Source organism: Rutidosis leptorrhynchoides, chromosome 8, assembly GCF_046630445.1.
Source record: "Rutidosis leptorrhynchoides isolate AG116_Rl617_1_P2 chromosome 8, CSIRO_AGI_Rlap_v1, whole genome shotgun sequence".
NCBI lineage: Eukaryota > Viridiplantae > Streptophyta > Magnoliopsida > Asterales > Asteraceae > Rutidosis > Rutidosis leptorrhynchoides.
In genome coordinates this window covers 13216853-13232928 of record NC_092340.1, presented here as the reverse complement: position 1 = coordinate 13232928, position 16076 = coordinate 13216853, and the positions used below count along the sequence as shown (strand labels likewise).

Here is a 16076-nt window from a genome sequence, read left to right as displayed (position 1 = left end):
ACTACATAAGGTTACAAAGCCTGGAGCATATTAAAATGTCTTCCAAAATAAGAAGCTGTATTTTAGAGCTTCAAATTTGCAGATATTTGAAGATCTTATTTTGTCTTATGTCTTCGAAAAAAATAAACCGTCTTCAACAGAAATGTCTGTCCGCCCGCAGTCTTCAAGACAAAAAACAAACCACACCTTTGTGTTTAGGGTAGTGATATCTACACAACCAATTTTTACAAATATACAATCAAACATGTTTTACAGTGTTGTACTGTACAACACTGTAAAGCATGTTTGGTTGTGTATTTGTAAAAATTGGTTGTGTAGATACATCACCCGTTTAGGTTATCCTTTATCCTTATCAACCCGAACCCCAATACAATTTAACAATTTGATCAGTACTTACTTTATAACTTAAAATAATTCAATCCTAATTTGACTACAAATAGATTGTGAGTGCTTTATTAAAAAAGTGAAAAGTAAAATAAAAGTTTTTTTTTTTTTTTTTTTTTTGCAAGAATATATTAAAATTGAACCAAATACAAGATGGGGCAGTGTATATCCTTACCCAAATACAAAAGACCAACTACTACCCAAAGGCAGCATACAGCAAAATACAATACACTTACATCAATTGAAGACTATTGCCTACAATTACCAAATCACAAAGACTTGCTATCTGATGAACATTTGAAGTACTTCTAACCTTAATGCTCACCAATTTAACTCGAATATATTCTCTGATATCCTGAAACACTTCATCAACAGATTTCATCAGCTTCATAAACTGTCTTCTATTCCTTTCCATCCACACAAAATAAACAGCTGCTGCAATTGCAATTTTATTTGAAATATTTCTGATGTCCTTAACTGCAGTGTACTTAGCAAAATCATGAACAATACTCAATAGATCATTGTGCAGTCCTTTATATACAATCAAGCTCTTTGTTTTTTTCCCAAACTTGACTTGTAAATTCACATTTAAAAAACAAGTGTGAATGAGAATCTTCATGTTTACCACAGAAATTACACTTGAATACCTCATGAGGATACCATTTCATAAGCCTGTCTTGGGTAAGCAGTCTCTGTTGCACAGCTAACCAACTTATAAAGGCATGTTTTGGGGTGATTTGTGGGTACCATACAACATGATACCATTCCACCTTAGCAACATTGTCCCTTAGATCTTTCCACACTAGGTTAGAAGAGTAAGGCTTCAGTTTATTGTTACTAGTTCTCCACCAGAATTCACCATTAGTATCAATATGAACATGAGGCTTCATAATATCCCTTAATCTTAACATCTGTCTCCAACCCCAACTATCATTTGACTGATACCCTATATCCCAAAATTCAACCCCTTTTAACTTCACCAAATTAACCCATTGCCACCAGATTGAAACTTTTTTAGTAATGATCTTCCAGACTTGTTTCATAAGTAATACATCATTCCACTCCTTAATTGGTCTTAAACCCAAACCACCTTGAGATTTAGGCCTGCAAATAACCTTCCATGCAACCTTTGCTTTACCTTTACCCGATTGACTGCTGCCCCATAGGAAATCCTTCATCAACCTTTCAATATCTTTGATAACAGTCTGAGGTATAGAGTATACTGATGCCCAATATACTTGCATTGATGCCAGCACAGATGTAATCAATTGAAGCCTTCCTGCATATGAAAGCCATTTATTCCTCCAGCAATGAACCTTTTCCTTGATTTTAAAATAAAAGTTTTAAAATCAATTTAAATAAACAAAAGTCGTTTAATGCCTTTCACAAGTTTTAGACGCTCAACCTTCGCGCGATGCATTCTGCGAGCTCATTAATCTCGGTTGTATTTGTTAATTACGGAATAGATTGAATTATATTCGTATAATACTAATTCATATTAGTTTAATTAAATATTATTTATTAATAATAATATTTACGTAATATTATGATATTATTCATTACGAAGTATTTATACTCCGTATTTATTTACAATTATCATTATCATAGGGTATCAAAATAATCGTTAGATATATAACAGGATAGCTTTTCCTGCAACGCAGCTAGAGTTGAACAACTTAATTGTATTAAGATTGTGTCTCTTTCATCTGAATCTCAATATTGCTGCTCAATACTCAATATTAGTTATTGAACGATGACCACAATTACCAAAAGAATCAGAGTAAACGAAAGCGACGTTGTTTCTGTCGTTACGATGCCAAACAATCCATCATCTTCGTTACGTGCTGCCGATAAAATAGGATCCTGTGACGACCTTATTACAGAAATAATGTTACGATTACCGGAAATATCATTGATACGGTTTAAGTCCGTATCCAAACGCTGGTACTCTCTTATCTCGGATCCTACCTTCAACCAACTCTTCCAAAAACATAACCCTAATCCTCCTGCTTCTGGTCTTTACGCCTTGGTTAAAAACCCACAAAAACAACACCATTATTTTATCCCATTCGACGTCGAAAATCGGAGTAGAGCGCTTAACCTAAACCTGAATTTTGATCCAGATGATCTGGGAACAACGCGTGTTGTCCACTCATGTAATGGATTAACGCTGTGTTCGCGTCAGTTTTGGAACGGAAAGGTGTTTACGATCGATGATTGTTACGTATGCAATCCAACTATCAACCAATTCACTATGCTTCCTAAACACGAAATTTTTAATGAAAACTATAGATGTGGTATGACCTTAGCCTTTGATCCTTGGAAATCGCCTTACTATAAAATTGTATCTGTTCGTAACATTGGGAAGGATGACTACTCAATAGGAATTTATAACTCACAAACTTACAGTTGGAAGGATTCCTGTAGATGTACTTTCGCATTTCGTGTTTCAAGACCTTTGAATACTACTCCAGGTGTGTATTGGAACAATGCATTTCATTGGCTCAGGCAAAAGTACCTTATTTATTTTAATTTGGATGAAGAGGTTGTACGTACAATACCGACCTCTTTTCGTTGTGCTAGTTCACATAATATGTTTGAGTCTCGTGATCACTTGCTTTTTGTTGAAAGGGATTCTTCTTTTAGCTGGAAACTCAAAATTCATGAGTTAAAAAGAGATTATTCAGAATGGATTGTGAAATACCATGTTGATCTTCACCAAATTGGTCCATCGTTCCCTGAAGCTCTAGACTACGGTTTGATTAGGTTTAGAGTACTATCTGTTGTTTTGGGCGAAAAAGAAGAAGATGAATCCTTCTTCGTACTGTCAATAGGAGATGCAGTTGTCCGATTCAATCTGGTAGCAGAGACGTTTTACAAGCTCCCTAATTTTATCGCCCATACGAAATTAGTTTCTGAATTTCCACATGCATGTCAGTTCATAGCGTCTCTCTGTAGCGTTTGATGCATTTATTTGTGTATTGTTTTGGCTAGTGTAGTGTTATCACAGTTTTTATTTTATTTTATTTTAACACAATTATATTATTCAAATATTAGCAGTTATCATCATCGAATTCATAGTTGAAAAGATTTTGCAAACTAAATAAAGAAAATTTTCGGTGACTATTAGACATTTTTGACCCATTATAATTCAAGCAACTGTCTTTTATTTTATACTTGGACCTGTTAAGCATAACTTATATCGGCCATCATAAGTAAACATATTGACATCAACACATTAGCCCCAACAACAATGACAATTGTGTACTCTGTGTTACAAGCAACAATGATTAAAAACTAAAACAGATCATCCAAGGAGGCCATCTATGGATGCACAAACCAATATTGCACACACATAACTATGATTTTACAAGAATCTGCAAAAGCCTAGACCATTAACTATCCATAAGAATCAAAATGATCACTAGACAAGTAATCAAAAGTTGATACAGCAACTTTATGATTAACTAACGCATAGCAAACAACAATCCCATAAGAAGAAAAATAACATGTATTGTAATAACTACCACATTTCCATTATGGATGAGAAAGCGACTCGTAAAACATAAAAGCTCCCGGCCATCTTGATGATTAATAAATTGCTAGCTTCTCAAAAAAAAAAAAAAAAAAAAAAAAAAAAAAAAAAAAAAAAAAACTATGTGTGCATAGAACTTTGCTATATGGTACGCATGATGATGATATATAACCATTCCCTACCAAATAGGTCATGGAACACATACCGTATTTAACTACCTGTCAAAACGGGTTTAGTCAGTTGGTTGAACCACAAAGACACTTTTTGTCCATATTAATTAATAGAAAATAGAAAGAACGTTATAAATGAGATTAGAGCTACCTGGGGAGCAGCCTGAGTTCACGGAGGACCATGGGCCAGAGACTGAACTTGGCTGAGCAGGTTGTTCATAAACCCTAGATTCACAAACTACTAAGTAATCAACAAAATGTCTCATTTAAAGTGGTACTCAATACAATCAAACAATAACGGTTGAATCGGAAGTTTGAGTTTAATAAGGATTTGCATTCAATACAATACCTAAAATTGAAACACCAAATTAGATCTCTTTTTTAAAATAGTTACGGGTTGAAGAAAACTTACTTGATACTTCATCCGTTATCCGATAGCCTAATTAATTCCCTCATTATCAAAAGATAAAACATACCGAAATCAAATCGTAATTAAAACGGAATATCATAATCATGTTAATTTCAATATACATTTGTGAAGCACACCTAAAATAGGCAACAAAAAATACAAAAAACAAAACAAATGCACCATCACATAGTGTTAACATTTGTCGACAGTTTGAAATGTAAGCCAAACTACAATAAACAACTCATGTTATGAGACCTTAGCATCAAAGCTTTGTTAAATATATTGAACATGAAAACTTTTCACAGAGCCAAGAAAATGTTACCAGAAACATTATCGCAAAGCGTTGGATGGGTAAAACACATGAACCAGATTTAGATGTATCTGCATGCATAGAATCTGTGATACACAACTAAAACACCTGAATCAGATTAAAGTGTAAACACAATCCAACCCAAATTGACCCATATCATGTTAGGTAGCTTATTAAAATTAAAAGCATCAAACTATATTTAATGAATACCCGACTGACAGTTGTGTAAAGAAATAGAATTAAATTATTTTAGTTCTAGAATAATTCCCAGTTAAATAAGTGAAAAGTTGGTGATATATACAAGTATAAAATATCTTAATTAGGGTTGCCTGGGAGAAAAATGTGGATTATTGTGGAACCCTAATTACAAATGGGCAGTATCTCCTAAGTAAACATATTGACATCAACACATTAGCCCTATCAACAATGGCAATTGTGCACTCTGTGTTACAAGTAACAACAGCAACATGACCAAAAATCCTGATAAAAGCCTGATGTATAGTGCCTAATGCCTGCATATTGCTATTGAAATCAATGTTTCCACACACATAACAATGATCAAAAACTAAAACAGATCATCCAATTAAGGAGGCCATCTATGGATGCAAAAACCAATACTGCACACACATAACTATGATGTTACAAGAATCTGCAAAAGCCTAGACCATTAACTATCCATAAGAATCAAAATGATCACTAGATAAGTAATCAAAAGTTGATACAGCAACTTTATGATTAACTAACACACAACAAACAACAATCCCATAAGAAGAAAATTACATGTATTGTAATAACTACCACATTTCCATTATGGATGAGAAAGCGACTCGTAAAACATAAAAGCTCCGGGCCACCTGCCTAGTTTTGAAAAGCCATCATCTGCAACAGTAAACCTACACATTTGAAACTCCTCATCAAGTTCACAAAGCTCCTCATACTTATTCGAATCAATACTGTATCTAAAAATCTTCCCTGGTACTTCTATCACTAAAAACGGGCCGTCCTCTTTATTTTCCCCAAGAACAAAACAGTGTATCACAAACTTCTTGTTCAAATAAAGCTGCAAAATTGTTGAATCAGTGGTTTCTGGATGTGGCTCAAGATCAATTTGAAACGCAACACCCCAATCCGAATAGTCACGACGCATTTCAAAAATCTCAAGCATCAGAGACGGCGGAGAATATATATTCATATACAACAAACAATCACGACCCTCAACTAAAGGATAACAATGCTTCTTGATATTTCTTGCATTAGGTTCAACAGGCAAACGGATGTTATCCAGATGATCCTCACCAATCTTCAGATAAACAAGAAACCCTTTTGTATTGATCCAATGAACCGCATCATTCCAATATACCCCACACATAAACTCAGTATCAATCTGATTCGCAAAAGGCTTTCCACATTTCCTCCAGCTCTTACTTTTCGACGAATATATCTCAATTTCGTACAAATCATCATTCCCCGAAACCGCCCGAACACAAACAATCTGATAGTAATGTGACTTTAAAGGATCATAAACTAACGTCATACCACGCGGACGTCTTGGAATCCCATCACCACCTTCGAGTTTCGGAAGGGTTTCAAATCGATTAATCGTTGGATTGTAAACATAATACTGTGGATTATAAACGATCTCTTTACTAACATTACAGTAGTACTCACTCAAACTATGACATAGCATTAATCCTTTACAAGAATGCAAAACTAATGATTCGGAATCGTTGAAACTAACTTGTTCAAACGGAGGATTAATTTCATTTTCCACATTGAATGAAACAAAATCGTACTCGAAAACAAAAGGATCGATATTAGAAGTACGAACACGTTGAAGAAACAAACCGCAAGGAGGATTAGGGTTAGGGTTTCGACGTAAAGCGAAACTGTGATCAGAAATTAAGGAACGCCAATCTTTCGAAACACATTTTGATCGAAGAAGTGATCGAATTGGCAATCGGAACAAAATTTCGGTCAAAACGTCTGCGTTCGATGCTAAATCGGTTGCCGAATTTTGATCGATTTGTTGTTTGAATTTACGATACTTTTTTATGTTCGTTTTCATTGTTACCGATCGTTTCGGTTAGTTCTGTAACCGGATCACGTTCCGGCGATGCAATTACGGTAAAATGTTAACTCCGGCGATAGGTTGTTGTTAGTTGCGATTCGAATTGTAATCTGTGTGTAGAAATCGAGTGAGAAAAAGAAAGAAAAAACAAGAGGGCTTTTCTAAGAAAGAGATGAAATGTTGAATTTTGGTTCAGGCAATATTTTTGATAGAATTAGTAAAATTTGTTAAAAAGGATTGAAATTATTGAGAAATAGAATTAGATTTACAAAGGACGCGTGTTCTTGGCATAAGCAAACTTTAGAAAATGGGGTTAGGGTCGTGGGTTTTATTGAGGGTAGTAGCATGGTAAGTTTTTTAAGAAAAAATTTATGAGCTAAGGAATTTAAATGGCTATAATTGGAAATATGTTGTTTTAATTTATTTTTTTATTCATTGTATCAATTACATTTTATCATATCATCACAAACAATACGTCTCACTTAGACCACTCCCAATCATGACGCCGTCATGTGCACTTCCTCAGCGCCACATCAGCTTTCTCTCTCCTCCTTTCTCACCACTTCCTCCCATAACACTCTCATAACACACCATTGCCAACCATGACATATTTCCTCAAATTTTATTATTTTTTTTTATTAAAATTCGTTAGTATAAAAATAAAATAAAATAAATAAATCAAATAATGTTAATGAGTAACATAAAAAAATCTGGAATAAAAACTTGAAATATTCAACTACCTTTTATAATGGGGTCCCACATATATTATATAAATATAAATATTAATTATTTAAGTAATATAAATATAAAATAAAATAAAAACACACCACCCACTTCATCTTCTTCTTCCCCTTTTTAACCCATTCCTTCAACCCTCCATTTTTGTTTTAAAAAAAAATCAATTGCAGGTTGCAAGTGTAAAAAATAAATGGAAATACACTGGAAAATTACAAATACACTTGAAAAAGGTCCACGATTACGCCCTCCTCCTCGTGGTTTTGAAGAAATTTTCCAGGGCGACAAGCTGCAGGGCGATCGAGGAAGTGGCCAGGGCGGCACAATGCCATCGGCGCCCTCGAGGGCATGGCCGGATGGCGGGCTGAGTACGTACCGTTGGAAGTGGTCTTACACCTTCAACTTACCCAACCCTTATTTCACATTATCAAACATACTACCACATCATAAAAAAAAATTCACACCACAAACCCATTCGATCCGTAACCACCCTTATTGTATTAAACCCACTGAGGCAACGGGTACCTCAAAACCCCAACTAAAAATAAAATACACTGCCAGAATGTCTGTCGGACCATGTGCACACAAACAATTGGCAGAGAGAACCAAATGGGAAGAAGTTTCTGATAGTTCTGAATAAACGACCTCGCAACCATAAATCTTCCATGCGCTATTTTATTGCTTATGTGTGCTACTCTATCTTGTTATGTAAAATATGCCTATGTAAAATATCGGTATTGTATGGTATTGTATTATTTTGGTTTATTAATAATAAATGCATGGAATGATTATTTGTATTATTACTATTTCTTATTATTATTATTACATAATAATGTAATAACTCGCTATAATTTTTCATAGTGGAATATTATTAGGATTTTAGTAGTTAATTCCTTGTACTAGCTATTATGTATGAACTTAACGGGTAGGTAATACCCTAGAAATAATTATAAAATGCTAATAAGAAGAAAAGGCTTTTATAATAATCGGTTCATATTATTAATATGCTACGATTAACTATTGACAACTCATTTTACCTATAATATTCTATATGATTAAATTATATCTGTTGTGTTTATTGAAGAAACATGTCTCAAATGTCGGATGCTGAGTTTGAGCAACTAGTCGAGAAACGTGTGAATGAAAGAATTGCTGCAGCCGAGGCAGCAAAAGCAACAGCCGAAGCAGCAGCCAAAGCAGCAGCCGTAAACACAAACTCACGAAACGGATGCTCATACAAAACTTTTCAAGGATGCAAACCACAGACGTTTAGTGGAACCGAGGGACCAGTCGGTCTAACCCGATGGTTTGAAAAGATGGAGTCCGTTTTCAAAATCAGTAATTGTGCGAACGGAGACAAGTCAAAGTATGCTTCGTGCACATTGCAAGATGGTGCACTTACTTGGTGGAACAATTATGCTAAAGCAGAAGGAATAGATACGGCATATGATATCTCTTGGGAAGAACTGAAAAAGATGCTAATCGAGGAGTACTGTCCTCGAAACGAGATCAGAAAAATGGAATCTGAGTTACGTAATCTGAAGGTTATCGGCGCGAATCTCAATAACTATGAAAAGCGTTTCATGGAACTAGCCTTGTTGTGTCCCGAATTGGTGCCAAATGAGAAACGAAAGATAGAAATGTATATTGACGGTTTATCGATCAATATCAAAGGAAATGTTACATCGTCCAAACCGAATACGATGCAGGAAGCCATGACAATGGCACACCAACTCATGGACCAGATCACAGAGAGTTCGATTAAGGCACCAATTACCGAAGTCAAGACAACTGAAGGAAAGAGGAAATGGGAAGACTATAAGGGCAAAAGTACTCACCTGAAGAAACAAGAAACTTTTAAAGGTAAACAAGATGGGGCAACTGCAAGTCCAAACTATAAGGGACCCCATCCGTTCTGCAAAAGATGTTACACACATCATGCAGGTTATTGCCAAGTGGTCTGTGATAAGTGCAACAAGAAAGGACATGTGGCGAAAGATTGTTATGCCACCGTTTCTGAAGTAAAGACAAAACTGACCGATGTCAAGAAATGTTTTGGATGCGGGAAGTCTGGTCACTTTATAAATCAATGCCCTGATAAGGAGAAGAACAAAGAACCCGCACGTGGAAGGGCATTTAATGTTAGTACCAGAGAAGCACGTGAGGATCCTAATCTTGTCACGGGTACGTTTACCGTTAATAATCAACTAGCTTCTATTATGTTTGATACGGGTGCTGATAGAAGTTATATGTGTAAAGACTTTAGTTCTAAACTAAAATGTGCATCATTACCTCTAGACGATAAATATACTATTGAATTAGCTAATGGTAAACTGATAAAAGCCGATAAAATTTGCCATGGTTGCGAAATGAATCTCGCTGGTGAAACCTTCAAAATCGATTTGATACCCGTAGAATTAGGAAGTTTTGACGTAATCGTTGGCATGGACTGGATGTCCAAAACAAGAGCGGAAGTTGTTTGTGCTGAGAAAGCAATCCGCATCCCTCGTAAGGATGAAACGTCATTAATGATTTATGGGGAGAAGAGCAACTCAAAGCTGAACTTTATCAGCTGTATGAAGGCCCAGAAACTTATAAGAAAAGGTTGTTATGCTATTCTGGCACACATAAAGAAGATCGATACTGAAGAAAGAAGCATTAATGACATGCCGGTTGTAAGAGAATATCCCGAAGTATTTCCAGAAGAATTACCTGGGCTACCTCCACATAGATGTGTAGAATTCCAGATTGATCTCATACCAGGAGCTGCACCTGTAGCCCGATCTCCATATAGACTTGCACCTTCAGAAATGCAAGAATTACAAGACCAGTTGCAAGAATTATCGGACCGTGGATTTATTCGTCCTAGTTTTTCACCTTGGGGTGCTCCTATTCTGTTCGTCAAGAAGAAGGATGGATCTATGAGAATGTGCATAGATTACCGAGAATTAAACAAATTAACGATCAAGAATCGGTACCCATTACCTAGGATTGATGATTTGTTTGATCAATTGCAAGGATCAAGTGTTTATTCTAAGATTGATCTACGCTCCGGATATCATCAACTGAGAGTGAAGGAAGAAGATGTTCCTAAAACCGCGTTCAGAACCCGTTACGGTCACTATGAGTTCCTAGTCATGCCTTTTGGATTAACTAATGCTCCAGCAGTATTCATGGATCTAATGAATCGCATCTGTAGACCGTATTTAGACAAATTTGTTATTGTTTTTATCGACGACATATTGATTTACTCAAAGAACAAGGAAGAACATGAGCAACACTTAAGACTGGTACTAGAGATACTCAAGAAAGAAGAATTGTACGCAAAATTTTTGAAGTGTGATTTCTGGTTACAAGAAGTACAATTTTTGGGCCATGTTGTCAGTAAACATGGAATTAAAGTTGACCCCGCCAAGATCGAAGCCATTAGTAAATGGGAAATCCCGAAGACTCCAACACAAATTCGCCAATTCTTAGGTCTTGCTGGTTACTACCGAAGATTCATTCAAGATTTCTCTAGAATCGCCAAACCCTTAACTGCATTGACTCAAAAGGGAAAGAAGTATGATTGGTCCACAGAACAGGAATCCTCATTCCAGTTATTAAAGAAGAAGTTAACGTCTGCACCCATTTTGTCATTACCGGAAGGAAATGATGATTTCCTGATCTATTGTGATGCTTCACGCCAAGGTTTAGGATGTGTATTAATGCAACGCACAAAAGTCATCGCATATGCCTCACGACAACTAAAAATTCATGAAAAGAACTATACGACGCATGATTTAGAACTTGGAGCAGTAGTTTTTGCACTCAAAATATGGAGACACTATCTATATGGCACCAAGTGTACAGTGTACACTGACCATAAGAGTCTTCAGCATATTTTTGATCAAAAACAACTCAATATGAGGCAACGTCACTGGGTAGAGTTGTTAAACGATTACGATTGTGAAATCCGTTACCACCCCGGAAAGGCTAATGTTGTAGCTGATGCCTTAAGTCGAAAAGAAAGAGTAAAACCTCTTAGGGTTCGAGCTTTGAATATTACAATTCGTACTGATCTCACAAAGCAAATTCAAGCAGCACAGTTAGAAGCTTTAAAAGAAGAACACGAAAAAGGCGAAATGAGCAAAGGGTTAGAAAAACAACTTGAAGTAAAAGCCGATGGAACCCTGTATTTTGCTGGTAGGATATGGGTACCAAAACATGGTAACCTAAGGCAACTAGTACTGGATGAAGCACACAAAACGAGGTACTCAATTCACCCAGGAAACGGGAAAATGTACCACGATCTCAAGAAGTTTTATTGGTGGCCTGATATGAAGACAGAAATTGCTACTTATGTAAGCAAATGTTTGACGTGTGCAAAGGTCAAAGCTGAGCACCAAAAGCCGTCAGGATTACTGCAACAACCAGAAATTCTGCAGTGGAAATGGGAAAGAATAACCATGGATTTCATTACGAAATTGCCAAGGACTACAAGTAGTCATGATACTATTTGGGTGATAGTTGATCGTCTAACTAAATCAGCTCACTTTCTACCAATAAAGGAGACAGACAGTATGGAGAAATTAGCACGCCTATATTTGAAGGAAGTAGTTTCCAGGCATGGTGTACCCATCTCTATCATATCTGATCGCGACACCCGATTCACATCACGTTTCTGGCAGTCATTACAAAAAGCATTGGGAACTCGATTAGATATGAGCACCGCTTATCACCCACAGACAGATGGTCAAAGTGAAAGAACAATACAAACATTGGAAGACATGTTACGGGCATGCGTGATTGACTTTGGAACCAGTTGGGATCTACACTTACCGTTGGCAGAATTTTCATACAATAACAGCTATCATACGAGCATCAACGCAGCACCATTTGAAGCACTTTACGGTAGAAAGTGCAGATCTCCTATCTGTTGGAGTGAAGTAGGAGAAATACAACTTACTGGACCAGAAATTATTCACGAAACCACCGAAAAGATCATTCAAATACAACAGCGATTGAAAACGGCCATGAGTCGCCAAAAGAGTTATGCTGATGTAAGAAGAAAACCGCTAGAATTTCAAGTGGGCGACAAAGTCATGTTGAAAGTGTCACCCTGGAAAGGCGTTGTACGATTCGGTAAACGAGGAAAGCTAAGTCCTAGGTATGTAGGACCCTTTGAAATCACCGAAAGAATTGGAGCAGTTGCTTATCGATTAAAGCTACCGCAAGAACTTAGTAGTGTTCACGACACATTTCACGTGTCAAATTTGAAGAAATGTTTAGCTGAAGAGGATGTCGTAATTCCTCTTGACGAAATACGAATTAATGATAAACTCCATTTTGTCGAAGAACCTGTTGAAATCATGGACCGTGAGGTCAAACAATTAAAACAAAGCAAAATACCGATAGTTAGAGTTCGTTGGAACGCAAGACGAGGACCCGAGTTTACTTGGGAACGTGAAGATCAAATGAAGCAAAAGTATCCACATTTGTTCACTGATATCGCTCATGAAACAGGTACTACTCAAAATTTCGGGACGAAATTTTCTTTAACGGGGAGGTACTGTGATGACCCGAAAATTTTTGACTTATTTAAACCAATTCTCTATACGATTTATTATTTTAACACGTTAAACAAAGTCTGTTAGATTGAGTCTCAAAATTTTGGAACTGTTTCATATATTCAATTACCTTTGACTACTCTCGACGATTCATGAACAATTATATGTATGTATATATGTATATGTACAAGTAAAAACGACTTTCCTACAGTAAAACACTATTTGCTACAGTGAAATCGTACTTTGCTACAGTGCTACAGTAAAATTGACTTTGCTACAGTGAATTGCTACAGTAAAATTGACTTTGCTACAATGAATTGCTACAGTAAAATTGACTTTGCTACAGTGAATTGCTACAGTAGCACTATTTGATGTCGACGAACTAGAAACAAAACGCCATGCGATCGCATGGCAAAAACACTGAAAACTCATGCGATCGCATGAGCTACAGTAAATGAAAAAGTATTATAAATACGCCAGTTTGTTCGACGAGTTACTCACCCCAATTTCTTTTCTTCCTTCTGTAAACGATAAGATATTTATAATTTTAATATTATAATTTAAGTTTAATAATAATAAGGTATTTACGAGGGTATTTTAATTCGGGTTTCAAACCGTTTCAAGCTAAGGTAATATTGGGTATTGTTCGGGGTATTGTTCTAGAATCCAAGGCCAACCATACAGTCGTCTACCATCATTACGTCTACGCTATTTCCCTACAATATTGAATCACAATATTGAACTGTGAGTTATAGTCTCCCTTTTTAAATACTTTAAATATTTTTGGGCTGAGAATACATGCAATTTATTTTAAACGCGATAAGACACAAGTACATACTAAATTCTACACTGAGTTAAACCAAAAATCCCTTAGCTTTGGTAGCTAGTAGCTGCCTGTACATAGGATATGGACTGGTGGGCGCGAATAATTGTATATGGATCCATAGGGCTTGACATTCCCGTCCGAGCTAGAGCGCTAGCCTTTTAACGGACGTATGTTATTTGAGTTTAAGACACGTTGGTTTGCGTGTATTAAAACGAATGGGGTAATTATCACTATAGCATTAAGTTTAGTTACCAGGGTGCTCTGTTACGTAGAATCTATTGATAAACTTTTGATGAAATCTTGTGGTCTATCTTTATATATGTTTATGACTCGAGCAATTAAACCTATAACTCACCAACATTCGTGTTGACTTTTTAGCATGTTTTATTCTCAGGTCCTTAGAATGCTTCCGCTGTGATGTGCTTGTTGCCTGCATGGAGTCTCTCATGCTTTGTACAAAGTTTATTGCATTCAAAATAAAACTGCGTTGTGTAATAAATAACTGGACTGTGATGTCAACCTGTAAATTAAAGACTTATGTATTTCGGGGTTTTGCTTATACCTAAGCACTCGCCCACATGTTTATAACTTTCTATGTTTAGAAAGTCACTTATTTTAATGAATGCAATATTTTATCAAAACGTATCATATAGAGGTCAAAACCTCACTGTGGAATCAATGATTAACGTGTCGCGTCAATAGCGATTTTGACGGGTCGTTACAGTTGGTATCCGAGCTTGAGGTCATAGGGAACCAGAAATTACATTAGTGTGTTTAACTGGTAATTGTTAGGATGCATTAGTGAGTCTGGACTATGACCATATCTGTTTTTACTGATTTTTGCTTATTATTTGGTCAAAAACATTATATGTGATATATTTATATGCTAACGTAATTGTTGTTTCAATTATGTGATAGATGACTTCCTCTAATCCTATCATTTTGTACGACTCGGAATCGGACACTGAATCTATTATATCCACAACTGAAAAGGGCGTTCCAATACATATTAAAGAAGAAATTGTGTTAGCCGGGGAATCTCAACTCCCGATAAACCCAGAGGAGGTTCCAGCTCCACCCAGCTTTAGTTTTCCGGAGCCACAGTATCGTTGGCATGGACCCATGATCCCTGGAGTAAATGAGGATCGTCCATTTCTAAACAAATATGGACATTGGTCCAGATATACCGCCGACGGGCGGGTTGTGCCGATTACGCCTGGCAGATTTCGGTTCATGACCACCGGTACATATTCTTGCAGTTCGTCATCATATTCTCCTACACATGACTCAGACAGTTCGTCATCAGACGAGATCAGTAAGGAGGAGGATTTCGCTAATGAAATAAAAGAGATCACTAAGGAGAAATTCCAACTTGCTATAGATAATAAAAACAACCACAATAATAAAATGTCCTTAATTATTAAAAAAGAACAGGACCATTCGATCCGTAACCACCCTTATTGTATTAAACCCACTGAGGCAACGGGTACCTCAAAACCCCAACTAAAAATAAAATACACTGCCAGAATGTCTGTCGGACCATGTGCACACAAACAATTGGCAGAGAGAACCAAATGGGAAGAAGTTTCTGATAGTTCTGAATAAACGACCTCGCAACCATAAATCTTCCATGCGCTATTTTATTGCTTATGTGTGCTACTCTATCTTGTTATGTAAAATATGCCTATGTAAAATATCGGTATTGTATGGTATTGTATTATTTTGGTTTATTAATAATAAATGCATGGAATGATTATTTGTATTATTACTATTTCTTATTATTATTATTACATAATAATGTAATAACTCGCTATAATTTTTCATAGTGGAATATTATTAGGATTTTAGTAGTTAATTCCTTGTACTAGCTATTATGTATGAACTTAACGGGTAGGTAATACCCTAGAAATAATTATAAAATGCTAATAAGAAGAAAAGGCTTTTATAATAATCGGTTCATATTATTAATATGCTACGATTAACTATTGACAACTCATTTTACCTATAATATTCTATATGATTAAATTATATCTGTTGTGTTTATTGAAGAAACATGTCTCAAATGTCGGATGCTGAGTTTGAGCAACTAG

At 36.0% G+C, this 16076-nt stretch overlaps 2 protein-coding genes across 2 annotated transcripts; one reads left to right on the top strand and one right to left on the bottom strand.

Moving 5' to 3' along the window:
- Positions 1 to 2137: 2137 nt before the first annotated feature.
- LOC139863167 (F-box protein At5g07610-like) lies at positions 2138 to 3349 on the top strand. Its single transcript, XM_071851815.1, has one exon. The coding sequence runs from the start codon at positions 2138 to 2140 to the stop codon at positions 3347 to 3349; it is 1212 nt and encodes a 403-aa protein (XP_071707916.1).
- A 2083-nt stretch (positions 3350 to 5432) lies between these two features.
- Positions 5433 to 7052, bottom strand: LOC139864900 (F-box protein At5g07610-like). Its single transcript, XM_071853464.1, has one exon. It carries the CDS (start codon positions 6871 to 6873, stop codon positions 5617 to 5619), a length of 1257 nt encoding a protein of 418 aa, XP_071709565.1. The 5' UTR covers positions 6874 to 7052; the 3' UTR covers positions 5433 to 5616.
- Between the last annotated feature and the right edge of the window lie 9024 nt (positions 7053 to 16076).